This window comes from Daucus carota, chromosome 6, assembly GCF_001625215.2.
Source record: "Daucus carota subsp. sativus chromosome 6, DH1 v3.0, whole genome shotgun sequence".
NCBI lineage: Eukaryota > Viridiplantae > Streptophyta > Magnoliopsida > Apiales > Apiaceae > Daucus > Daucus carota.
The window spans coordinates 26446824-26473519 of record NC_030386.2 but is presented as its reverse complement, the minus strand read 5'-3'; the positions used below and the strand labels follow the sequence as shown (position 1 = coordinate 26473519).

Sequence of the window (26696 nt, the reverse complement as noted above, 5' to 3'; positions counted from 1 at the left end):
GGAAGAAATGAGTGCCAGAACATCTGTCCTAAATCATTTATCATTTATATTAATAAAAATTTGATTTATTTCAATGTCGTCTTAAATTAGTATGCCACTATTTTTTATTAACAATGTATATAAACAAAAAACTAACTTAATTCTGTTTCAATATTAAAATGATGTGCCAAATTAGTATATCACTATCTTTTATTATATTTTTAAGACGATTATTAAAACATAACTAGACTTGCTCTTACGTTTATAAATAATGATTTTTAGTTTAATTCGTATTTGGCCCCTTTTGCCTCCAATACATAGCACCTCCCCTACAAGATCCACATGAAGAGTTAAAAAAGAGAATTGCGTTTAGTCTTTGAACAGCTGAATGTAAGAGAGCGCACGTACAAAGCATTTGCGTTTTAGAATAATCTCTAAATCCGCGTGCTGCCGAGGGCCACCTTCTGGAGTAACGTTGTACCAAAAAGGACCGACGCCCTGCATGCTGTTACGGTTCTTGTGTGCACCAAATAAAATTGGCCAAAGATCAATCCTTTCAAATGTTTGTTCAAAGGTATCTCTCTTTTTAACTGTTGCAATACAAGAATATACATCATGTTATGTGGTTGACATTTCCCATACTTTAAACTATAGGAAATTTTATGAAATTTCCGCCTGAGAGGTCTATTCCTATGCCTGCCCAAACAAACCAGACTGGCGTAAACCAAAAAGGTGCATGGCAGACACTATCATTAATCCACATCTTCCGTTGTATATATCAAGGTATCGATAGTGAGAAGGGCTAAAACTCAAATTAAGTGCACAATTTTGTGAACTTAGCTACGAAAAGGCCACTAGTTTGGGATGTCAAAGGATCAAACCGCAATGTCTTCTGTATTTTGCCACTTTTACATGGCCAATGTTTAGCTGCCTCTATATCCAGCAACTCTGTAAGAAAAACAGATCATAAACAAGTCATGGAACAGAGTATGATACAGAAGTCACTAAGTTTTTGGATTCTTACTTTGTACCACTTATTTGCTTTTAAAAGCACAAATCAAAATCTTGTAGATATGTAAATATCTTTTTGCTAAATATCAAAACCATATATATTGCTTAAGACGCTAGGTATTTTTATTTTTAAGGGACACAACATAGAGTCATAGACTCATATGGAAGGAATTAAAGCACAACTATAACAAAGATAAGTACTACGAAACCAACCAGCAGAGGAATTTTGTAAGAGAAACTGCTCTACCACATCTTCATTTTGGGCAACTGTTAAACTGCACCAGTAAAAAAAATCAATTTAGATTTCTTGAGCTTGCAGTGAAGTTCACAATTTCAATTCAGAAAGAAACATGGGACCTGCAGGTGCTGTAAACGAGATACCCTCCAACTTTTAACAATTTGAAACCATTCGTTAGCAGCAGCAACTGCAAGGATATAAGAACAAGAGGAATTAGCAATAGACTGGTGCTGGCATTCAGTACCACTCAAATATCATAAATACAGGGTGACACTAAACCGCAGATAAGCCTCATTTGTTCAAAACATGATTTGGGAAAGAATCAAGCAGAGAACCTCCATTGGACTCGGACCTTTACATATGCTGATACAGCTAGACTTAATATCAATAAGACAATGCACACAAAACACAACAAGCTTTACAATATAAAGCTTCTGAAGAACATTACAATCAAAGAGAAATGGGTTTTGCAATGTATAAAATAATGACACAGACCAGAAACCTTACAGAGTTTTTGCAAGACAGACAATCAATGTCGACTGATGGCCGTCAATTCCCTATGGCCCTTCGGGCTCAGCCCTACAAATCATTAGTCCCCTGGAAAACTCAACTGAAGGCCCTCTAAAGGGCCCACCTAAGCACCTAGACACATGTCGCATACCCCCTAGCACATCTGTCCGCCTAGCTTAGGCGAGTTATTAATCTCAGGTCTAGCTGACAGGTAGGGAGGAGAAAAAGGGATAGAGGAAGAAAAAACAAAGAAGAGAGCAAGGACAAAGAAAACACATGAGAGAAAAACAAGAACCATGATGCTATGGTTTTACGTTAAACTTCCTTACGGCTATCATCGATCAATGAATTTACTCTTATAAATTTCTGGATAGTTGTATGAAACACAAGTTTACTGTAAATTTGGGAAGATCTATTAATGGCACTTGCCTAGAATCTTATCACCGAAATTCAAGAACATAAGGAACACACAGAATGGCGATTCTTTCTTTGACCAGATAAATCCCAAGAACAGCATGTCTGCAAGCAAAAATGAACATTACCTGAAGAACATTTAAATTGTCAATCCTCTCCGCATTTAGTACACGTCGCTGAAGGGTGGTCCAGCCCCAGTTTTCAAATTTTTGAATGTGCTTTATTGATCCATCATGGGTGCATTCTGCATCAACTAGGACCTGAACCAAAATCCACTCATTAGCATTTGCAAATACCCAAATAGTAATGTACATAGTAGGGCACGTCCTACATAGCTTTATTTTTTACTTTTAATGGCAGTGGATTCTTTAGATTGAGAAGAGTCCAGTATAACATCACGGAAGCAAAAAAATTACATTTCAAGCACATCTGGCAGTCGTATCAAAGAAGAGAAGGAAAAAGATATATAACATGCAATTTACTTTGTCATATCCATGATGTGAAAGCCCACTGCCATATAACTTGCTTTTACTGAGTCCAACCACTCCAGAATGCAACCCATAAAAAATAAGCTCGGGATCTTGACTCTGTAAGACTAGCTGCGAGTTACCATTTTTCTGTGCTTTATTTGCCTTTTTCCTTTCTTTCCAAGGCCTCCTAGATGTCCACTCTTTGTACGTATCTAAATTTTCTTCTGAGGCTGATTCACTGTCTGAAACCAGAAAAAATGAATATTCAACACGCAGAAACAAACAGCACAGATGCATACATACAAAGCAGGAAATTCATATTTTATAATTCTGTTAAAAATATATTACAAATTTTGGAATTTGACAGGGCCTGGACAGGTAAGAGTGAAAATGTTGTTCCATCAGCAACAAATAGACGACATCGATCTCCAAGTGCATATTTCTGCAACATAGTTCGACAAGCTGCCAGCCTATGCCTTGCAACATCAACACCAGTCACAGTGCCTGAACTGCCCAGGAGTTCTGATATCATGCATAGTTTAGCACCTGAACAGAGACATGGGAGTTAAGGAATAGAATTGGAGGGTTCCCCATTGTACATAAATAAAAATAAAGTCAAAAGGAGCATTTTAATGTCATGAAAAAAAAAGTACAACTAACATAAAGTAATTACTATCATAAAGTCCTGTGCCTGAACTGACTCGGTTTCAAGAACTGTCTAATACATTATATTCTACATACAGTTCTGTACTTCTCAATATTTGTCTAATCATAAATCATTAAAAAAAAAAAAGAGATGGATTCAGATCTATACAGAGAACTCTACTTTAATCGAAAAAGTGAATCATTATTATCAAGGGATGCAGACTACGTAGGTCTGAAAGCGCAAAAGATATTCCTTTATAATGCAAAAGTGGGCAACCAAGCAAAAGGATCATATAATCATTACATGATTTTATTTTGATTTAGGTAAATTTTAAAGTTTTATGCTCAGTTTTTCTTTTCTCGTCATGACAAAAAAACAGTTCAAGTTTTTAATACTCTTAAATCCATGTGAAAGCATAATCTATTATTTAATATTATGTTGCTTCAATAATGATTGTCTATTAAAGTTTGGAAATGTATATACCAGGAGCAGCACAGAGGTCAAGGATGTGATCACCAGGAGTGATGTCCAAAGCTGTAACTGCAGCTCCAGATGCTGCATCAATTCCATAGAGCTGGTCTTCAAGAAAAGTTTTCGCAAACAAACATTTACTTTGCATAAGTTCAGATCAAAGCATAAATTTGAACATATTGTGTGCGTTGTTCATCAACCAAACTACAAAAACGAGATATAATACAGAAATGACACCAAGAACATAATTTAATTTTTTTTTGAAAATGATAAGCAACCAAAGGGTGAGAAGTGCATGAACACACAAGTACTAATTAATTGAAAGCTTAGCCGTTTAGGTTCCTCACTTTATAAACAGTAGCTATTATTAGCTACAGCAAATCATAACATGTTATCAAGGACTCTATGCAAGAATAGCTCAAGCAAACATACTTTAATAGTATACATAAATGATCACCTTTCCTTCTTGGTACGCCTTTGAGTTAGCAATCTGAACATGAGGAGGAAGAGAGTAGAAACTCGGTAACCACTCCACTTTCTGAAGCTTGCAGTTAATCTCAGCTTCAATATCTTCAATATAAGCCTCACAGCCAGGTTTTAACCTAAGAGAGAATAACTTACGTTGCCAATCTTTCATATTACATCAGAAGCATAAAAAGCTCACTTGCAATTTGCAAATCATGTTAAAGATGTATGATCTTACTACTCCCCTATCTCATTCTCATCTTATTTAGGGTAGGTAGTAATGAAATAAAATCAGTACAATAATATTCTTAATTATGATTAATCCTCCATTCTACTGCTATAAGTTGAAATTAGTACCCTTCTACTCGTTTTCTTCACATCCCACATCATAAGAAATTCGTAAATTCTCGCTCTTTATTTCTTCTTCCCTCCTAGACATTTCCTTCCTCCTTTAATTTAAATCAACAATTTCAGATTCCATTCCTCTTTTGTTCCAACCAACCAAACTAAACATTAAGACCTCGAATTTGAACTCTCCTACCCTAATATCCTCTCAACTTTGGATACATTGAATATCATTTAAAACAGGTACAATACAGAGTTGCCTAAAAAAACAATAAACAAAATCTGTTTCAACTTAAAAAAAAAAAATCACATAAACCAGTACCTTATATAACGTGGAGTGGAGTCAGCCGCAGTATAAATTGAGGGATCCAATCCATTCTTCTTGAGAAAATCGATGAATGCTTGCGGCAATTCCACGTTCGAGCTTTCTTTTACTTCCATTTACCCTTAATTCTAAAACCCCAAATATACAAAACCCTATTTTATCTGCTTACAATATTTATATCTGTATATCATCATATGGCACCACAGAAGTGTGAAACTTTAAATCTTTCGAATTGGGGTTCGTTTAATTCAGAGAATTGATTAAGTACACCCACTCTTTTTGCCCTAATTGTACTAGAAAACCCAATTTGAAAGAGATGACAATATTTTAAATATATAAATAATATTATTTTATATTTATATTGAATTATTAATGTATTTAATATTTAATATTAAGAGGCTGACCAAACAGCCCCTATAACATTTGGCTTGGCTTCTCTCGTCAAAGTTCTTCACTTGAAAATCAAGAAGATGAGATGGGAAAATTGTTGGTAATCACAATTATTTATTGTTTTATATGCTATTTTGTAAAACCCATCTGTGGAATTGTTCATCTTAAATCATTATCAACTTCATTCGCGGATACTCCAGCTAAATTCAGTAAGTACTCTTCATACTCCTTGCTCTTAATCATAATTATATATGTGTGTATGTGAAGTTGAATTGGTTTGTGTTGTGTGTATATGTTTGTGCAGGTGCAAGAATACATGGGTCTAGAATATGTGGGGCTTTACTTGTAGCTGACCCATTAGATGCTTGTTCTTCACTTGTTAACTCTGGCGTTAAGTTTGATGATATTAAGTTTGCTTTGATAGTTAGGGGTAATTGTAGTTTTCTCGACAAGGTTCGAAATGCTCAACGTGCTGGTTTTGATGGGGCTATTGTGTTCGATGATCAAGTTGAGAAGAATTTGATCTCAAGTAAGCATTTCTATGTCGTTGTCTTGCTCTTGTTTTGTTTATTTTGTTGGGTATTAGTCCTATAAACATATCGAGTTTTGCACCACAGAAGTTTGGTGTGCTTGAGCTCAGTGCAGCTCAAGCTCAAAATGCTGTTCAATTGCTGGTCGGTAAAGAATTGAGTTGTTTTGTAAAATGAATTAATATAGGTTTACGTGTTTTTAACATAAAGAGCTTAATCAATTAAATTACTTTTTATTTTAAACCAATCAATTCTTCACATGTATGAGAGTGCTGAAAATGCTTAAATTTTTGGATGTTATCATACAAATTTGTATAAATCCTACTGATGGATCCTATAACTTTTGACTTCCTCAATCTCCACTTGTTTATGAATTATGAACCGGGCCTAAAAAAAAAATCTCAAGTTGCGGGTGTATATAAATGAGCTTTTAGCAAGCTGACATGGTCTTCTAATTCACAATTTTAAAAGGGGTTTCCATTTAGATAAATTTTTGTTGTTGCTATATTATTTAAATAATATAATGAGATTACTGGCATCACAAAGAGTCTCGGCCAAGCACGGGCTCATACAAGTTTAGATTAGATAAACCATGCATAAATTAATAAATTTATCTTCGTTATTTTAGTTCAACCCGAAAAAATAATCATGTACTATTATTTGGTAGAGGTATAATATTTTAGATCCTATCTATAAGTTCATGTTTTTTTTAATCTAGCTTAAAATTTTACGCATGTATAATATAACAAAAAATTGGATCCTATATGAGATCTTATTTTTAAAAGTCCATGATTCTATTATTTTAACCATCTCAAAAGACCAAATAAACTATACTGTTAATTTTTAAACCCCAACAAGTTACCGACCAGCCAACTACCAGAATTTGAATGGTTTGGCTTTAATAATATAGTTTAGGCAGTACAGACATTAGTGCTACTACATATTTTTTCCTGTGTCAGTCAACTAGCTTTCTGGATTGTGATAAAAGAAATGCAAGTTGCTTGTGATGATATTTCAAGGAATGTTCTTGTCTAACCAATTAATCTTGCAGTGACCGGCTTTTCTGTGTGCAAACCCCTGAAATATATTTATTATGGTGCTCAAATCAAATACTCGTGTTAACTGGCATATATTACTTGTATGTGGATCAATTCCTGATTAAGTGTTTGGCTTGCAATAACTTATGATCAAGTAGTGTATTTCTTTTGTTCAGAATCTAATTCTAGACAACCTTTATCAACCCTGCCTGCCTCACCAGTCACCATATAGGAAGATTCTTTAACTTGGTTTGGTCTGCTTGACATATGTTTTTATAAATGGAATTTATATTCACAATGGTAATTACTTGTTAACAATTTAGTGATTGGAAGCCCTGAAGGTATATGGATTCCTGCGGTTTTTGTTTCAAATGAAGCCGGTGAGAGTCTAATGAAGCATGCCAGAGGAGAAGATGGTGAATGCTGCATAATCTCATCTTTGAAGGAAACATCATGGAATGTGCTCATAATTTCAATCATATCTCTACTAGTTATAGGAGCTGTCCTGGCTGCATTTGTCTCTCTTCGGCTTTATTGGAGGAATCAGAATCGACCAAGTAATCATGTTGGTGGAAAACTTGTGGAATTACTTCCATGCTCGATATTTAGTGCCACTCATATAAGTGGATACATGGAAAAGACTTGTGCAATATGCCTCCAGGATTTTAGAGAAGGGGACAGTCTAAAAGTACTACCTTGCCAACATAGTAAGACTTGGTCCTTCTTCTCTTTTATGTGTACAGTTATAATATTAAAGAGATTGTCACACTACTTTGAAGGAGACATCGATTGCTAACCCACTTTAATTTTCACCCTTTGGTGCAGATCACAACTTTTTGAAAACAAATGTTTATAGGGCTAATAACTTTTGGTTGGTCATGAAATAAAATGGATACAAGCATTTTCTTATTATATATGTTACCAGTTCGGGAAAGAATAATGTTGTGATCATCAATTCCGGTGTTCTCACTAGAACTTCTCAGAGAATGCCTTTATTAATGGGTTAAGTATCACTTTGGTCACGGAAGACAGGGCCATGTATCAATTGCTTGATTCTAGTTTCGGTGGTATCAAAAGTACCACTCTAGTAATGGATAATGATACACCGTTACTTTCCCAATTTTGACCCGACTGTAATATAGCTGTTATATTGATATTAAAGAGCTCTGATGTGGACTACTGTCTGCAAAGTGTACTAAAGAGGGTGGTTATATGTCCATGTCAGCTTCAAACATTAAAATCAACTGCTTTCTATCGGGAAAAAGTTGGGAAAGTAACAGCGTATTGTTATCCATTACTACTTACTAGATTGGTACTTTTGATATCACCAAAATTAGAATCAAGCAATTGATACATCACCCTGTCTTCGGTTACCAAAGTGATACTTAACCCCCTTTTATAATTATTAACTCGCTTTTTTAAATAAAGAGGGGGTAATTGCATATCAGTGGCCATAGCTTACCTGATGCAAGACTATGTTTTCGAAATATGAAAGAATGGCTGTAGTTTTAAAGCACTTTTCAATTATGTTGTTTAGTCTCTGGTTAATGGCTGTGGTACATGCTCTGTCATTATAGAATGCACAAGTGTCACGTTATTGAGGTTCTGAAGCTATATGTGAGAAGTTTTATTTTCTATCTCATGATATAACAGTTGTTACTTGCTAGTTGTAATGTCTATTTTCTGTTGCAGAATTTCATGCTAATTGTGTGGGCTCATGGTTGACTAAATGGAACACATTCTGTCCGGTATGCAAGTATGATTTGAAGCCTGAAGTTACACACCAGTAGAGGTGAGTGAGCAAATTCGTTGCATAGTTTGCAAGGGATCCGTACAGCAGCAGCCCTAGTGATTAATGAATATGCTTTTTCAAGAGCTTAAAAAGAGCAGTAATCTTCTCTTATTAAATCTTCAGCATCATTCGTACAATCTCTCGGTAAATCGCAGCATAGGATGGTGTTTAAAAAACCAATCGATTGTGTATGTATCTGCACAGGAGAGCAAAAGAGTCAATATTGTAATACTCAGGAGGGCACACTTCACCATACAGTAGTTTGCTTATCAAATAGTAATCAGTATATTGTTCCATTCCATATATATTTCAGTGTCATGAAAAATAGTGATTAGTGCAAATCACTGTGATTGATATTTTAAACTTAATAGTTTTTGCATTTATATACTTTTCTTCTTAAACTAATTTTTTTTATCAAATATTTAAAGTGAATATCAAATTTTGAGACTTAAGTAGGGTTTATTTAAGTCAGTTTCTGAATTATTTCTGACTTTAAGCCGATTTTTGACTTATTAAAGGGTGAGTTTAAAATAAGTGTTTCTGGTTTAAAATAAAAAAAGTGAAGTAAAAGTTAGAAGCATGTTGAGATTTATAATAGATTAAAGTGTTTGGAGAAAAAAGTAGAATTCATGAAACAAAAATTAGTATTCTCACCTGACAAAAAAAAAGTTAGTATTCTCAGCTTAAAAAGCTTTTATAAGTACTTCTTGATTTTTTACAAAATACGAATGAGTACTTTTAATTTATAAACTCAGAATCCGGACTTTTTAAGGCCAGGCGAAAGAACCCCATTTATTTTTCAACAAAAGAACCTTGAGTCAGTTCAATTATGTTAAACTTTACTCAGATAATTTTTAAAAAAAAATTGAAGGCCCATTAACAAACGATGCCTTAGTTTAAAGCCAATTCTCTAAACTCTAAAGTCCATATGCGCAATAGACCAGTGGTCTGGGTTTGGGCCGAAAATAGGTCGACATCGACAATCACTATTGGGCTTTCACAAACTGAGTATAAACACCCAAGCCTCTCCGCGCTTGTGTTTCTTCTCAGTAGAGCTCAGCACCCAAACCCTATCGGCGGCCGCGCAGCATTTTCTCTCGTACTTGCAACTTTCAAACATCTCAATTTATTCATCTAAACGTCGTCGTATATCTCTGTCTATTCTAATGCCGTGTTTGGTTGCAGGCTTAAGAAGAAGAAGAAGAAGATGATGGAATCAGCAGGCAGAACTGTGAAAGACGTCTCCCCACATGAATTCGTCAAGGCTTACGCTGCTCATCTCAAGCGATCCGGAAAGGTATTCTTTTTTTCTTATAATTTGTAGTTTTTTTTTATAATACATTGTAAATTGTATTGTGTTATTAACTTTAATCGTACTGGATAATGGAATTATTGGATAATGGGATTATTAGTGATGTTGTTTTATTCTGTTAGGGTAGTGTATACTTTTAAAAACAAAAATTTATATCAGACATGGCCTCAATTGCTATAGTGATCCCATTTTCTTTATGGATTGTGATCTATATGTTGTCGATTTTTCTTCGTCCTGCTGTCGGGGATCCTTTGCAGTGGTTATTATTCGGTATCACACCATAGTGTATATATATCGTTTTCATTGGATGACCGTGTTTTAGTTTTAGTCCCGCACTACTACTGCTTAATTGTTTCAAATTACTTGCTTTTTGCTGAATTGCATCTCACCCAAGACATCGTTTATCGTGCACGAGATTGATTGATAGTAATTATTTTCTAATTTGTAGATGATCTATATGTGCCTCTAATCTAGGACACTGCATATAGTGTACTTTGTTCGTTATTTTAGGTAGTTTAAAGTAGTGCTCGACAGAAGATATACCATCAAATAGGAGATAGGAAATGTAGCGCAATGCATTATTTGAATATGAATAAGGTTTTTGACTTCTTTTTTTTGTTAAATGTAATTTTATGGTTAACAACAATATTTAACAGATGGAGCTTCCACATTGGACCGATATCGTAAAGACGGGCACTTTTAAGGAGCTTGCACCTTATGATAATGATTGGTACTATATTAGAGCTGGTATGTTTGTTCTGAACTTTCTGGGGGAACATTGAAAATGGCCTGTATGGCATTTATTATGGTTTTTACTTATTTGGCTTTATATGATGTGACATGCAGCATCAATGGCAAGAAAAATATATTTGAGGGGAGGTCTTGGTGTTGGTGCCTTCAGGAGGATTTATGGAGGGAGCAAGAGGAATGGTAGTGCTCCACCACACTTCTGCAAGGCCAGTGGGGGTGTTGCTCGTCACATTCTTCAGCAACTGCAAACAATGAACATCGTGGACTTCGATAGTAAGGGGTAAGTGCTTTTCCTTTTGAAATATATTATTCAGGACTAGGTTGCAATGATTATTCCAGTTTCAGGACTTGAGCTTATGGTGTATGTGAAAAAGTGTGTGTTTGATTGGATAGTTGCCCTCTTATGGATATTACTAACTGTACTTAGAGTAAACAGTTGATTGTGTGAAGGATTTGAGAATTCAATATTATGAGGTTTTTATGCGTTTGATGAAAGAAAATTGGGAAAGTATAGATGTAACAAATAACAACCCCACAATTTAGCTCAATTAGGCTTGTCATCACTTGAATTAGTATATCCTGTAATGCTTGTATATTGTTTCTGTGCACCAGTGGGAGAAAAATCACGTCAAGTGGACAGCGTGATCTCGATCAAGTTGCTGGAAGGATTGTGATTGCCGCTTAAATCATATTTTGGCTTCCTTTGGATAAATGTTAAACACTCTGTTTTTATTTAAGTTTTGTATGTCTCAATTATGTAGCTTTTAGAGCCATTTGCTGGACTTGGTGTACCAGATTTTGTGATTTTAATGGTGTTTCATCTTAAATTTCTATGTTCTAATGTTTCTTTTAAGTTAAGTTTAATAAAGTGTTCGTTGCCTTAATTTTAGCATGTCATATAATTTCTTATAAACCCGTCAAGAAAGCCCATTCTTTCTTCTAGCGTATTATACAGTATTTTAGAAAATTGGCAACTTTATTCTTCATTTTTGTCTTTGAATATACATGATTCGTGTTCAAAGGGGAATTGAAGAATTATGAGAACCAAATATACTGTACTAGAACACTAAGTGCAACATAGTGCAGTCCTAATAATAGAAAGTGCATACTATGTGGTTCTTCCGTTCTAATTTCAGTTAGTTTTCTATTTGCTTTTTTGTGATCAGTTTGAGTGGGGAGTATACATAAATATTGATACATTTAACTAGTTGATTTGGCTTGGTTAATCCCTTTACTGCTAAAATTTGCTAGTTCTTATTTGGCTGTAAATTGATCCCTTCACTATTGAAATTCTGTTTGCTTGCCTTCAGTATGTTTAACTGTCCGATAATTCATTTAGTATCATCTCATGTTCTCCGTAAACTGTGATAAGTAAAATTATTCATTGTTTGTTTTTGGGTCTGGGATATGAGTGAAGGGGACAAGCTGGGGAAGCAAGATTAGGATCTTAGAACTACTGGATACATATGAGCAGATGAGAAGACAGTGATGCACATAAATTATAAATATACATAATCCCAGTTTGTGTAACAGCTAATTCAGTAAACTGTAAATATAAGTTGTACTCTATATACATAATTAACAGGTCAGGGATAAGATGATCTCCTTTATATGCTATTTGTAAGCCCTGATTTGATCCTCTTCCACAGCCTTGAAAAAAGTCCTCCGTTGCCTTTACTATTCATCTTCGGATTAAGAGTTCTGCTCTCTGATTGTGGATAGCAAATCCTCTTCGTGGTGGGGCGACTTGATCGTCTGGAACAGTATGGGGTCAAGTTTATGTAATACGAGTAAGGTGACAGAGGACTCTTGGATCCACGAATGGCACGGTTTATTTGTTTGCTCACTGCCTGGAGTTCATACGAGTCGTAAAGATTGCTCATCTTGCTGCTACTATTTCCCGGGGTCAGCTTCCATATGGGGCTCTGGGTAATGGGTGAAGGTGAATTGACTTGTTTTTGATGTGTTGGAGCATTGTCCATGACTACTACACACAGACCTTCGAATCCTACTTTTTACATGGTAGTTTCTTTCAGTCTGATGCTTAAATGATTAGTTTGAAGCTTAGTTGTATTTCCAAGAAAATTACATTGTTTTCTACGTTATTGTTGTTTGACATCTTGTTATCATGGTCGTGAATTTCTGAAACCTGCGTTGATCCTCCTGATCACAAATATTCCATTATTTTAGAACACGTACATTAATATAACAAAATTGTAAAAATTGATAAATGAAGCTTAATCAGAAAGGTCAACTTTTAACGATTAACCAAATAATTATAATCTAGCAAGTAATATCACACATCATAACATTCAAATCGCTAAAAATAATGACTTGATATAAGTTATCAGTTCATTAATTTTATATCATAAATAATGTATAAATTATTAAAATTTAAAAATATAATAAAAACAGTAAATTGATATGTTAATTTTATAATGTAAATTTTTCAAAAAAGTACCACCTTCTCGGTTAAAGAGAATTTCTGATTATTTTTTAGTTTTTAATTAGTTCTGACTTATTATACAAATAAATATAAATTTTTTAACTTAAAGCTGAAATTACTGAAAGCTATGGGTTTAAAACCCAGACAAACTTGCAACGATAGCCAGAAGGTTAAACACTCAAACCAGATAAATTAGAACACCATACATATAAGATCAGTGTGCAACAACTTTTTGTATTTAAAAACCAGGAAGTCCAGCTTCATATGATGGGGAAATTTAACTACATTGCTCCCATTGTCCTATAAAAAAAATGAGGCATACTCCAAAACATTCTTATCATGGCCTCGATGCTAGTACCGCTCCCATCAACAAACATATAATATCAGTATATAACCACTTCTTGTATTTAAAACGAGGAAGTCGAGCTATATATTATGCAGAGTATTAATTCATGATTCTTCCTCCGACAAATTTGGTGAATGCTACATAGGTGAATCAAGGCCCAACATAAAACTGTAATTAGTTTCCTAGAATACATATTGTACAGACATATCACTGATACTCATATCTACGTCAAAGCTAAGAATCAATTACTCTCACTGTCTATAAAAAGTCTCTGATTAGCAAAAATTATATGTACAGCAGTCAGTTCACCTCCTATTTCTTGATGTCAGATGCAAGACCCTCACCACGAGGCATTTTCTTTGATCCAGCTGCAACACAAATTGTAGTATTAACAATTAACTACTACCCATATAAAGTGATCAATGGATTTAAGTCGAAAATACAGTACATTGCAAACAAAAGAGCAGTACTTTGACATCCAGGCGTCCAGCAAACTTTAGTTAAAAGGTGATACCATGTAAGAACATATTGAATACAGCAGCTTTACAACTTACAAGTATGCACCAAAGTTTTGGGGGAAAATGAGAATACCATGTTAAAAAGGGAAGATTAGAATCTTATAACAATTTAGATTAAAATCATTTGCACCAAGACGGCAAAGGAGTCATTTGTTGAAAGTTCGTCATCATTTCTGTTTTCTTCAAAATTATTAACAAATGACATTCCCAAAGAATGAGACACTGTTTTGTCCATTATCTACCCGGAGCTATACCCACCCCCCCCCCCCCCCCCCCCCCCCCCCCTCTCCAAAAAAGAAGAAGAAAATAAATTAAACAAGTAAATGACGATAAACACACACGCACGCACACATATAGAGAGAGAGCTTACTGTCTTCAACGTCCTTTAGCTGGTAAAAGTGAGGAGCTATTTCAATCAGCCATTCTGGTTTGAGTTCGCTCACCTGCCGCATATACTCTTTGGTTGTGAGTACCAACTCATGGTACACAACCCATCTTGGGAGTACCTAATATATATTAAAGAAGGCATCAAAATCATGTGGGAGAACACAAACAATGATGGTCCTAGAAATGTATTACAAATGTGCAACATTACGTTACAGACACATATATTATTCATTTGTATTGGGTAAACAGATCTGCACGTGCGTGCCCATCCCGCACCCGTGCAAATACTGAGCTAGAGAGCTTGAAATGAATACTAGAAAATAGGTGTGTGTGTGTGTGTGTAACATACCTGTGCTAAACCTGAACTCGGATGGATATGAACGGTTTGAGGATGTTTTACAGTTCTGTAAGATCCATTCTTCTGCAATCTTGCACAGTGAGGAAAGTATCCTGAAAAATGTTCACAGAACGTAAATAAACCCTCTCTTAAAAGTACTCCTAATATATAATCAAGTGCAAGTGTCACGGGGCCCATGTATAAATACAATAACAGGATGGTATCAAAAGAACCTGATGTTATGGCCTTCCGTATAGCTTCCAAGTCACCGGGATTTGACATCAATTCGATTTCAACCCTCTCCAGTAACCCCTCCAACTGATCTCTTATATCTCTAGCGCGCTTCATGCTCCTGACCTGATATAGATCACAAAAGCATAAGTATACTGTTCCTAGATTATAATGATAAAACTGGAAGTTGCCTGAGAACGTGAAGTCTTTACTTGACAAATTATAGCGCAAATTCTTAAGGCATACAGAGTACAGTTAAGACTGGTGATGAAATTCTTACGACCTACTAACTCAGTTTTACATATTACACTTATCTTCTTTTAATAAATAAGTTTTCAAATAGGTTCTAAAGTCGTGGATCCTTCGAAGAAATGTTTTTAAATTTGGTTACTTTCTTCCCTGGTTAGAATTTATTCCCAGAAATAGGCCCAAAACAAACAGAACCTGGCAAATCCATATAAAAAAACACTTCCTGGGTATTACAGGCATTAAGCAAAGAAACAGAGATGAAAATAGCCTGATTGAATTGATATTAAACTCTAAAAAATCATCACGCCAAACGGAGGTCGCAGAGAATAGAGAGGCTATACAAGCTGAATTACTAAAACGTATTGCTACTAAAGCAATAAATTTTAGATGAATCGCATGCATGTAGACATACTTTAAAGCATCCGCAAACAAAATGGGCAATTATAATGTTAAAATCTCTTGCATAGTCGCGTGCATATTACGCAAAAACTATAACAATGTGTACATATTACATAACACACGCAAATAAATATATACCTGGATATAATTTTCATAACACCACTGAGTTGAGAAGTTTGTTTCCTTCCAAGAACTGTATACCTGAAAGATTTACCAGGGCAGTATATTTGTGAATAAACACCACAAATACCAATTTAAGCAAACACACAATCTGCGAACTAAACAATTCTATGCAACCACCACCAAGAAAGGCAATATCAAGATTTAAGAACATAGTGTGAATAGAAAGTGGATTTATCAATTTCTATTAATATAAATATGAGAACTCGAAACAAACCTTAAGTAATGCGATGTGATCTCCAACATTACCCATATGAAAGTTCATCCGTGCATTGTCTGCATGAACCTGTTTGTCCTTCGGACGATAAAAGATTGAACTTCCAATTGAAAGCATCGCAGCAATTGATATGATCTCATCGGAACATTTGTACTTGTCAGAGGCAACAATCATCTTGGAAAGCATGGGATCAAGAGGAAACTCAGCCATTTTCCTTCCAACTTTCGTTAGCTCGCCTTTTTTATTAAGCGCACTCAATGCGAATAGGAGCTCCAGAGCTTTCAATAGAGACGCTTCTGGCGGTGGATCCATGAAATCAAAGTTCACCAGATCATGAATGCCAAGGCTCTTTAAACTAAGAACAACATTTGCAAGGTTGGTTCGTTGTATTTCAGGGACAGTGTTATCTTCCAGGTCATTGTAATAGTTATGTGAGGTATAGAGTCGGAAGCATTTTCCGGGACCTGTTCGACCAGATCGACCAGCACGCTGATTTGCCGATGCTTTTGAAATAGGGGTAACCAGCAATGACTCCATCCCAGTACGAGGACTGTAAGATTTCATCTTTACAAAACCTGGATCAATGACGTATTTAATCCCATCGATTGTCAATGAGGTTTCTGCGATATTAGTGGCCAGGACAACCTTCCTTGCACCTTCAGGAGTGCGTTCAAATATTTTTGCCTGCAGCTCCGTTGGAAGGTTTGCATATATTGGGCATATAATCAGCTCTGCTATTTTTGTTCCCAAACCTCTTGTCCGATGCTTAAGAATCTCCTCAGCTGTCTCGATTTCCTCCTGCCCAGTAAGAAAGACCAATATATCACCATCTCCAGGAGGTTGAGTCACGTGAATTTGAAGAGCAGTGACGATGGCTGCATCCAAGTAATCCGCCTCTGGCGCTTTCGTGTAATTTATTTCAACAGGGAACCTCCTTCCCGGCACTATAAAAATCGGAGCACTGTCAAAATAATCACTGAACTTCTCAGCATCTAGAGTGGCACTAGAGATAAGCAACTTGAGATCAGGACGAAACCGGGCTATATCCTATCAATTGAAAAAGTAGTTGTCAGATAAGAACTACAAGCTTCTTCACTGCCCTATAACTTTCCTGGGTGATCATACGAAAAAAATGTTGGTCTCATGCTTACCTTAACTAAACCAAACAAAATGTCAGTAGATAGCGTTCTCTCATGAGCCTCATCCACCATCACCACACTAACAAGCAAAATTTAGAAGTCTACTATCAAATTCATATGTAAATAACTATAAAAATTCATCTGTAATGAACTGTAAATAACTTTAAGATTGCAACGAGATAAGTATACCTGTAACTTGAAAGGTCAGGTTCCCCTAAAAATTCTCGCAACAACATTCCGTCTGTCATATATTTGATAACTGTTTTCTCAGAAGTGCAATCTTCAAATCGAATAGAATAACCAACCTAAAATAAGAACTAAAAATTAATGCACATCTGGCTTCCACAATCAGGGTCCACAACCAACTACCAGTATATGGCAACACCAAACACTTAATACAAGCTAATATAAAAATAGTTAACAATTAAGAAAACGAAGATCCCACACTCCCACGAAACTGGAACTTGCTACGAATTTCAGTGACATGTGAACTGAATGCTCAGTCTACAGGACTGAGTATTACAGACTACATGGATGCAGGAGTAGTTCATGTATGTAACAATTAATATACCAATAAAATCTATAAAAATAATATTTGATTGCAGATATAAGCGGTAGCTACATCAGACTAAAACTGGGGGAAGAAGAGTATATGTATGTGTATATGTATACATAATTACTCTTGCTACAGCACCAGACATCACCATGCTCACATGCTGTCATGGTGGTGGCCAAAACACAGAATGTCATAAGAGCTAATCTTAACATGTGCATGGTGTTATGCTAAATCATCTACATCTATACTTGTACATTGGCGAAACGCTATATATTTATATTCTGCTGACATGACATACAACAAGAGAGCTTACTAAAAGATAAATAGATATATTATGAAGACATACAAATCTGACTTAAAATACTGGTAAATGAAAACAAAACCAAAGGTTTCATACAAATCTGACTTGCAACACTGATAAATGAAAAGCAAAACCAAAGGTGACCAACTGGAGAAATAGAAGTAGTTAAACTTATACCTCATGTCCAAGTTTAACTCCCATTTCCTGAGACACTCTAGCAGAAACACTCATAGCAGCAACACGACGAGGCTGGGTACATCCAATCTGTAAAAATTTCGCTAGCAGATTGAGAATAATGATTAATGCCACTACTTGGCTCTAAAACAGAATAGTGTGTGCCTCTTCCACTAAGAGATTCAAAACCTTTCATACGCATATATAAAAAAACAGGATGCGAACTCTGGTTAGTTTGTGCTGAATCAGGAAAGTTCAAAACAAGAAAATTCTCCACTCACCCAAGATACAAAGTGAGACAAGTGATGCAATAGACTGCAGTTATGAATGCAAATTATATGCAATGAACAAAACAAGAAACTAGTTAAACATTATACCTTTCCACGTTTTGTATAACCAGCCTCATGGAGATACTGAGGTATCTGCGTAGTCTTTCCAGAACCAGTTTCTCCAACAATAACAAGAACCTGACAAACCATATATTAATGTCAGTCAGATCGCTATGATCAAGCAACATGACATGATGAGGAAAATTGTAAACCTGATGCTCATTAACAGCTTCAAGCAACTTCTCCCGATATGGATACACTGGTAAAGTTTTCCTATCAGCCTGGAGGAACAAAATAGCAAGTCAGTAACTTTTTGCTGCCACAACGGTCACCCAAAACATATAGATAAATAATTAACCCCGTCTCTTAGAAAGAGCCGCTAAACGATCGGACTAGACAGGCGCAGGTAGCTTGACCGCCTTATAAATTGAGTTGATGGAATAAGAAAGGAGGAGGTCTGAGGATAAACTGGTAGCGAGAGAGAGGATTGCTTTGCTGGCCAAAATAATATATGTAAACAGTACACATCTGAAGTCTTAATTAATGACTGATGCTTTGCTTATCTAGTTTATGTTTCAAAACAAGACTATGTTCCAGCACATTTAACTGCTAAAATGTGGTAGCAGTATCCAACATTATTGTGCCACTGCAGTCATTATATGTGCAAGCTCATCTCTTTCAGACTCGTATCAAAGTAGGGAGCATAGAGGTGTGGATATTAATTAATGGTATTATTTTGGAACATAGCCATCTTATATAAGGCATCTATAAATGAAACTCTTAAGTATCCTGTTTGTTTGTTTTGTTATTCAAAGGCATCACACAATCAAGTCCCAATCACAGTAGAAAACAGCACTTGGTGAAATACGATTAACTGATTACAATGGATTATCAATACTGTGACAAACTAGCAGCTACTCAGCATTCCAATTTTGAATTTGTAATATAACCTATAACTCCGACTCTTCTGTTTAGGCAGTCGTAACCGTGTCAGAATTTGTAATAGAAGATCCCAAAATTGCAATATTCCTTACAAATTTTTGTTTGAACATAACTTGATAGTTACTTTCTATTAAGGTATCTACTTACCCTGCCTGTTTATTAATGTATTATGTCACGTCCTCGTACCCGTGTCCAAAATATAGGACAGTGTCCCCAATTTTAAGATTTTTGAGTCCGACAGTCGGATATGTGTCGTGTATGACACTTCATTCCTGAGTTAAGATTAACATTTAATAACGTTGTGGTAATCCAGTCTTTCATCAACAACATTAGAAGGAAACTTGGAAGAGTGAACTACATAACATTCTGTCATTGGTAGCATTTGCGCCAATCAAGGGTGCAATATTAAGAGCCCGTTTCGCTGAGCCTAAAATTGTGACTTATGACTTAACGTGACTTAATATGAAAAGCCGGGAGCATAAAATATCTGTTCAGGTAATTTTACTTATTAATGACTTGTGGGTTATTAAAAATGTAATAACAAAAATAAAAGTGATTTATGGATAACTTATGACTTATGGGTAACTTTTACAAAAAAATAAAAGTTTTATAAAATTAAGTCACTAAAAAAAATACTTCAAACTAACTTCTGACTTTAAGTCAGTTTCTGGCTTACTACTGACTTTAAGTCATTTTCTGGCTTATTACACAAATAGACATTTTTCAGCTTAAAGTCAGAAACAGCTTTAAGCCCTGACTTAAAGCCTAGACAGACAGGCTCTAGGTATATGGTTATACAAGGTACACTGAACCCATCTCCAACTGTTTTACATGTTTACTCATGGGAACAGAATCATAGAATGCATACCTGAAGTTTCTCAAATGCTGATTTTGCAATAGATTCATCAGGTGAGTCGCCATACGCCTCTCCATCATACTGCAAAAGTGAGTGTAGGCTTGTTCAAGAAATGTTTAAATCAAGACACGGAAAACACTTAAATTTAAATATTATTGTGGTACATACATTATCACCCTTCATCACTTCATCTTGTATGAATTCAATCTGATTTTCAAAGACGAACCTATTCAAAAATACAAGCACAATAACTTCAGAAACGAATGTTCAAGCATTTGTCTTCTATAGTTTTAGTTATTCGTAACATGTGTATAGAGGAATCAGTATGACCAAATTGGTAAACTTTTATATATGTTCCTTTCATCCTGTATTTTTGACATCCAAGGAAAAAATGATTAAGAGCAACATCATTCTCACAGAACCAAATAGCTTACTCATAGTCGTCATGCTTTTTATCTTTGGAGCCAAATTTCATTGTTGCCTTACCTGCAAAATGCAAGGCCGTAATGATTAAATATTATTTATTACAATTTACAAATAATTAATTTGAGAAAAATATGTGTTTAACATGAGTTAAAAATATAGCAGCAGCCAATTTGAGAAAATATATGTTTAACATGAGTCGAAAATACAGTAGTAGCCAGGGAATTACCAATCTGATGATCCTCCCAAGCTTCTTGCTCTGCGAATGGGTTCATTTTCTCTGTAGCATTCAAATCCCTGAAGAACAGGAAGAGGGCCATTTTCACATCAAACTCAAGTTAAACTCCATGCATAAACATGTATGGTAATATAAGCACATTATTATCATTATTGCTTGTCCCCAGAGCACAACAAATGCTGACCTGTAACGCTCCACAGCCACAGAAAATCTCTTCTCCTGATTTACACCACCTTCCTGGTCATAAGCATCTGGCATTCTGTACTGCAGTCCAATAGATCAGTTTTTAAATATAAATGAAATGCTACACTAGGTAATGATAAAAAAATGTTTCTCCAATCAGGATTTGCAAAACATTTTAATCTGAGCTACCTCATCTATGTCGTCGGCCTCTTCTGTTTGCTTCTTTACAAGATCATATATCTGTTTCTTGTATCTGCCAAAAAAATAGACTCGTCAAAATGAATAAAGGAGAATCTTCTTCATAAACAATGCAAAGCCACACAACCATGTAAAGATGCAAAGTTAGATGTACGTAACCAAAACTATAACTATAGAAAACTTTGTAAGCATCAGGAAAATATACGACTGAAGCATAAAAATGCAATGTATATATATGTATAATATATAAAGAAAAATAAGAAAATTTTATTCCATTACCCATTTGACCTTATCTGTCGATTGAAACATACCAATCCACCTTCTCGTAAAATTATAGTAATAAAATATATAAAAAATTCTAAGTTGTAACCTGGCAATAAATTAATTGACAGATATAATCTCAACGTCGTATACATGAGGAAGAAAATGGGTTCAAATATAAAACTAATAATAAGCATTGAAACAAACAAATTCTCGTATCAAAGCAACTAGAGAAATGATGACTAATGGATGAGGCTTATGAATTTGATCATATAGAGCTACAAAAAATTAATTTGATATCAAGTTAAAGAAAATGATGACTAAAAGATAAAGTTTAAGAATTTGATCATACATAGCTATAAAAACTTGATTTGATTTCAAATTAGGAGTTGACACGTATAGAATGGTCAAATTACTCAATTATAGAGAATAAATTCACATATGATAGTCATATAGCAACAAAAATAATCCGGGTTATCATAACATTAACATGCTAAATCAGAATACAATGTTTATCAATTACAAAATAGGATATTATTACTATTATTACAGATATAATTGTATATTTCTATCAATATATAGTTCTTTTTTTTACTTATCTTCTTGCTTGACAAATTCTAAAGTCTATCTTTGACGTAGTAGGTTTATGAGGCCACTCAGATGACTTAGTACCTAACAATCAACCCAAAAAATTGATAAAGTTAACTTGTAGAGTACTAGAGTCCAATAGAAGTTTCAAGAAACAAGAAGCAATCCAGTGAATCGGCACATCTTCTAAATATCCAAGCGGATGTCATAGGAGAGGGGTATCAATTTAGATGAACCAGAATGTGAAGATATATCCGCATGCTATGCAGGACCAACATACCTTAGATCACGTAATTCAGCTTCAGTCAATTTTACATTCTCGAAAAGATACTGCTCATCTTCAATGTCATCTCTGAAAAAGTAAACCACGGTTATATATAAAGTGTTTGAAGAGTTTTTTCATGTATTTAAAGTATTAGTGCCAAGAATTTAAGACGAACAAAGAAGAATCGAAGCTTATAGGTAAAAGCTTTACCTGATTTCCTCTAGCTTTTTTTGCTCCCTCTTTTTCAGATACTCTTGCCTTGAAACTTTTCTGAAGAGAAAATAATAAACAAGTAAATGATCATTAGCGTATAGAGAAAATATGGGAAGAGTGAGTGGAAATCGTTAGGATTTAGACAGAAGTATCCACTAATAGCCAAAACTAGCAAACATCAAACTTTCAAACTTAAGAAGGTAATTCATATAACCTTCCTAAACATTCAGAAAGTCCAATTCACACAAATATTTTGTACCTAGAACAGTAGAACTAAAATAACAAGTCTGACAAAACAACTTTACATAAAGAGAGATCAACTGTTCCACCTCTAGTGTTGCTTGTATAAGATAAAATGCTAATATATATATATATATATATATATATATATATATATATATGAAAACACTTCAAAAAACAGAAGTGTACTATAGTTTTGTAATATTTTCAAAGCATCAAAACTCAAAAGTAGACCCGACAAATTGGCATAAGAACTTAACGTTTGTTGTGAAAACTCTTGCACTAAACACAAAGGCACAAGAACAGCTTAAATAAGTGTGGTGTTTGACATTTCACTTCAGGTAGATGACACGAAAGTACAAAAGATAGATATCTAATATTTTCAATAAGAAAATATCATCACTATTATGCTTATATTATTGAAAGTAAATTTTCCAATGTATAAGTAATATTATAATTTAAAGCAAAATTGATGCTCCCAAGTACGTACTCGACTAAGTTGGGTGAGTACAAAGCCTTTTAATGCAAATTCAGGGTTACATTTATGTAATTTAAAGGACTGGATCATATAATTTCAAAATTGCCATTGATTTGTACTAAGTACTTGATAACTTATCTAAATACATACTTGGGAGCATTTTTCTCTGATTTCAAAAGTAACTAAATTCTACAAGTAAAAGTGAAATTATAATTAAAAAAATTGCATTGTTTATCTTATATATTATAACTGACACAGAAAGTGGATGACACGAATTTATCTAGTGTTGTGTGTTCCTTAAGTTGGGTGCTTACGTACACAAATTTATATAGTGTTAAATATGGGGTTAACACAAAACACGAAAGTACACAAAATGACACAATTTCCAGGTCTAGTAATATTAATCCATATTTCGAACAGCAAATGGTGCTTTGTTGTAAATTACTTTTAAATGGGGAGAGCCCATGGCATACACTTCTACAAGTACTTCATGAACCTAGATACCATGTAACACAAACTAATTACAAGCAAAATAATGGAAGGAATTCATCCAAAAAATATATTGGCAACAGATGTAGCAAAACTGGATATAGCATGATGACAAACCTTAAAGCGTCCGTGTCGTCTTGCTCCAATGCTTTAGATCTCCTAAATGCCTCTTCTATAGCCCAGGTAGACATCATATCAGTTAGGAGTGAAAGTATGGCATTTTAGCAATTACTAAAGTGTGTTTGTTTGTGTATAACGGACATGACATATATAAACAACAAAAGATCTCTAACCTTGCTCTTTCTGTGATAATTTCTGCTCCGTTAACTGACAACAATAAGATAAATAATTATAAGAAAATAAATTAAACTTCAGTTTATTTAAAATTACGAGGAAAAATAACTGAACACTCTTCTCCTGAATAATTTTGGCCACGTGGTCCAAGCGTTACCACCCTAGAATTTAGCACAATTTTCATAAATAATAGAATCATACAAGTGAAGGTGCCATGCCGCTTTTTACATACATGCTCACGTAACAAATGAACAAAAAAGAAATTCAGGCTTTGCATATATGTAGATTTTAAACTTATTCTCCTAATTCACCTATCAACCTACTAAAGATATACAGCAGTGATACTCAAAGCTACTAAAAGACAAAACCACTGCAACATCTGACGCATGGCACAATTTGTATAATTGCATTTTCAATAACTAAGAATCAGGTAGATGATGCTTCTACTTAATTTAAAGATGATGTCAAATTTACATAATAATATGCCATATTGTTGCTAATTTGCTAGATGCTATGTAACCCACCACAGCAAGCAACTTATGCACTTGTATCAATCAATGTTATATATTGAAACTAGACAGCTCGCATTCCAGATCTTCAACAATGAGAAAGGTTTTTATGCATTATTCAGTCGACTTCAGGCAACATGCATGTTTTGCTCAGATATAAAATCAACAACGAGTGTTAACGGAGTGTCAAAATCATCAAAAATATGGTGTACCTTTCTTGTCCCTGATGCATCCCGTTCTCTTAAGTGCTCCTCTAATTCCTCCCTTTCTCTTTGATCACGCAGTCTTTCTTCCTCAGACTGCATTCAAATTTCAAACAAGACGTTACCCTCAAAGAGATGATACGATATATAGTGGAGGTAATCTCCCTATACAAGGAAGGGGCATATTGCCAATTACATCGCCAATCAGTGCCAGGCATGTGTACAACAACAAGATGCACCACATAAGTTAATGATGATGATAACAGGGATCCAACAAATGCATACACTAATCTAAAACAAGAACAACATACAGCTCATCGCACTCATATAATCCATTGCAGAGCTTACTTCAGAGATGAGATACGTAGAAGTTAGCCACTTACATCAGAATCGTCTTCTGACTGCGCAGTCCGTCTTTTAACCCGTCTGTCATCTTTCCTTGGTAGAACTACCTGCAGTTTAAGAACAATAAACACCATGTCAGAGAGCACAACACTGTTATAAAATCTCACACATGATAAGATAAACAAACTTCATAAATAAGATTACAATCAATATGCCTCATCATCTTCGTCATCTTGAACTTCAGTCTTTTGCCTAAACCGCTTCTTCTTCGAATCCCTCGTCTTGGACTCAGAAACTGCAGAAGTACCAACACCACTCGCTCCACCATTATCAACATCATCATCCTCCAAAAGCGTATACATACTCTGCTTCTTCGCCAGCATAGCTGCCTCCCTCTCTTGTTGCAGATAAGCCTTAATAAACCCCAACACAAAACAATTAGCGAAAAACAAAACAAACTCCACTTCCACAATTCACATATCTCGAAAACACCTACATTTGGCACAGGCCTCCCCCTATCGACTTTAACAAACAATTCACGAGCAAAAGCCTGCAGTTCCGCAACAGAACAAGCACTTAAATCATCCTTGAGCGCCTCAGAAATATCAGCAGGCGATTTAGCTTTCTTCGCTGCATACAATCAAACAGTTGGCAGGCATTAAAAACACGACCAAGATAACAAAGAAAAAAAAATGTGTGTGTGTGTGTGTGAAGATGACTTACAGAGACCAATGATGTATTGAACGAGAGTAGGTTGTGAGTAATTAACAAGAGACATCAATTTGTCAGAAACCCAAATCTTCAAATCACTCGCCATCTGCCAGTAAAATATTCAATTACAACTATATTTTATTAAACCCTTGTTTCCAATTGTTGCCCTAGATCAAATAAAAAGATAAAGACTGTGACGTACCGGAGATATTGGGAAAAAGCAGCAGCAGCAAGAGAGATTAGCCGGCGGTTAGTATCGTTCTAACGTTCTTCACTTGCCTGTTTTTATATCAAAGACGCTGGGACGCCCAGTTTTAATTTTTTCGTTTTCGAGCTCCTGTTTATTTATAATAATGAATAAAGTCGCGCTATTTATTTTGAGTCATGTTATTGTTAAACATCTCATTAATAAAAAATGTTATAAATATAAAAATTTGTTTAAATGGTGCTCCTGTCAAACACAAACACGATACTAATAAAAAAATTGTTTGACCTGCTCTCTCATTGAAAACAATATTAATCAATTATTATTATAGTTATGATAAAAGTAAAAATTAGTTTGAGCGACTCTCTTGTCAAGCACAATACTAATAACAAGATATTATAATATAAATATTAGTTTGAGTCGCCCTACCGTCAAACACAATACTAATAAAAAATATTATAATTATGATAAAATTAAAGATTATAGTTGGATAAAATTTATTTTAAGCTGTGTTCCCGTTTTAATAAAAAAAATATATTATAACTTAGATAAAAAATTATT

The 26696-nt window shown here is 34.8% G+C and overlaps 4 protein-coding genes across 4 annotated transcripts; 2 read left to right on the top strand and 2 right to left on the bottom strand.

Annotated features, from left to right (window-relative positions):
• Positions 1-515: 515 nt before the first annotated feature.
• LOC108192864 (rRNA (cytosine-C(5))-methyltransferase NOP2C) lies at positions 516-5194 on the bottom strand. Its single transcript, XM_017359368.2, has 9 exons — positions 4872-5194; positions 4197-4341; positions 3752-3842; positions 2971-3168; positions 2635-2864; positions 2281-2412; positions 1348-1415; positions 1204-1265; positions 516-927 (listed from the first exon to the last, which is right to left on the bottom strand). Exons 1-9 carry the CDS (start codon positions 4988-4990, stop codon positions 794-796), a joined length of 1179 nt encoding a protein of 392 aa, XP_017214857.1. The 5' UTR covers positions 4991-5194; the 3' UTR covers positions 516-793.
• Positions 5195-5271: 77 nt separating this feature from the next.
• Positions 5272-9024, top strand: LOC108192865 (receptor homology region, transmembrane domain- and RING domain-containing protein 1). Its single transcript, XM_017359369.2, has 4 exons — positions 5272-5473; positions 5569-5793; positions 7155-7538; positions 8524-9024. The coding sequence occupies exons 1-4, from the start codon at positions 5350-5352 to the stop codon at positions 8619-8621; spliced, it is 831 nt and encodes a 276-aa protein (XP_017214858.1). The 5' UTR covers positions 5272-5349; the 3' UTR covers positions 8622-9024.
• A 550-nt stretch (positions 9025-9574) lies between these two features.
• On the top strand, positions 9575-11518 carry LOC108224827 (small ribosomal subunit protein eS19x-like). Its single transcript, XM_017399557.2, has 5 exons — positions 9575-9722; positions 9809-9920; positions 10592-10682; positions 10782-10965; positions 11298-11518. The coding sequence occupies exons 2-5, from the start codon at positions 9831-9833 to the stop codon at positions 11368-11370; spliced, it is 438 nt and encodes a 145-aa protein (XP_017255046.1). The 5' UTR covers positions 9575-9722; positions 9809-9830; the 3' UTR covers positions 11371-11518.
• A 1974-nt stretch (positions 11519-13492) lies between these two features.
• Positions 13493-26272, bottom strand: LOC108227844 (pre-mRNA-splicing factor ATP-dependent RNA helicase DEAH1). Its single transcript, XM_017403207.2, has 27 exons — positions 26133-26272; positions 25943-26036; positions 25716-25849; positions 25435-25632; positions 25258-25326; positions 24884-24970; positions 24162-24195; positions 23986-24040; positions 22659-22718; positions 22464-22535; positions 21326-21389; positions 21138-21217; positions 20945-21012; positions 20727-20778; positions 20461-20518; positions 20305-20373; positions 18707-18775; positions 18543-18632; positions 18169-18255; positions 17324-17439; positions 17147-17213; positions 15996-17042; positions 15737-15799; positions 14953-15076; positions 14732-14832; positions 14366-14501; positions 13493-13845 (listed from the first exon to the last, which is right to left on the bottom strand). The coding sequence occupies exons 2-27, from the start codon at positions 26034-26036 to the stop codon at positions 13790-13792; spliced, it is 3150 nt and encodes a 1049-aa protein (XP_017258696.1). The 5' UTR covers positions 26133-26272; the 3' UTR covers positions 13493-13789.
• Between the last annotated feature and the right edge of the window lie 424 nt (positions 26273-26696).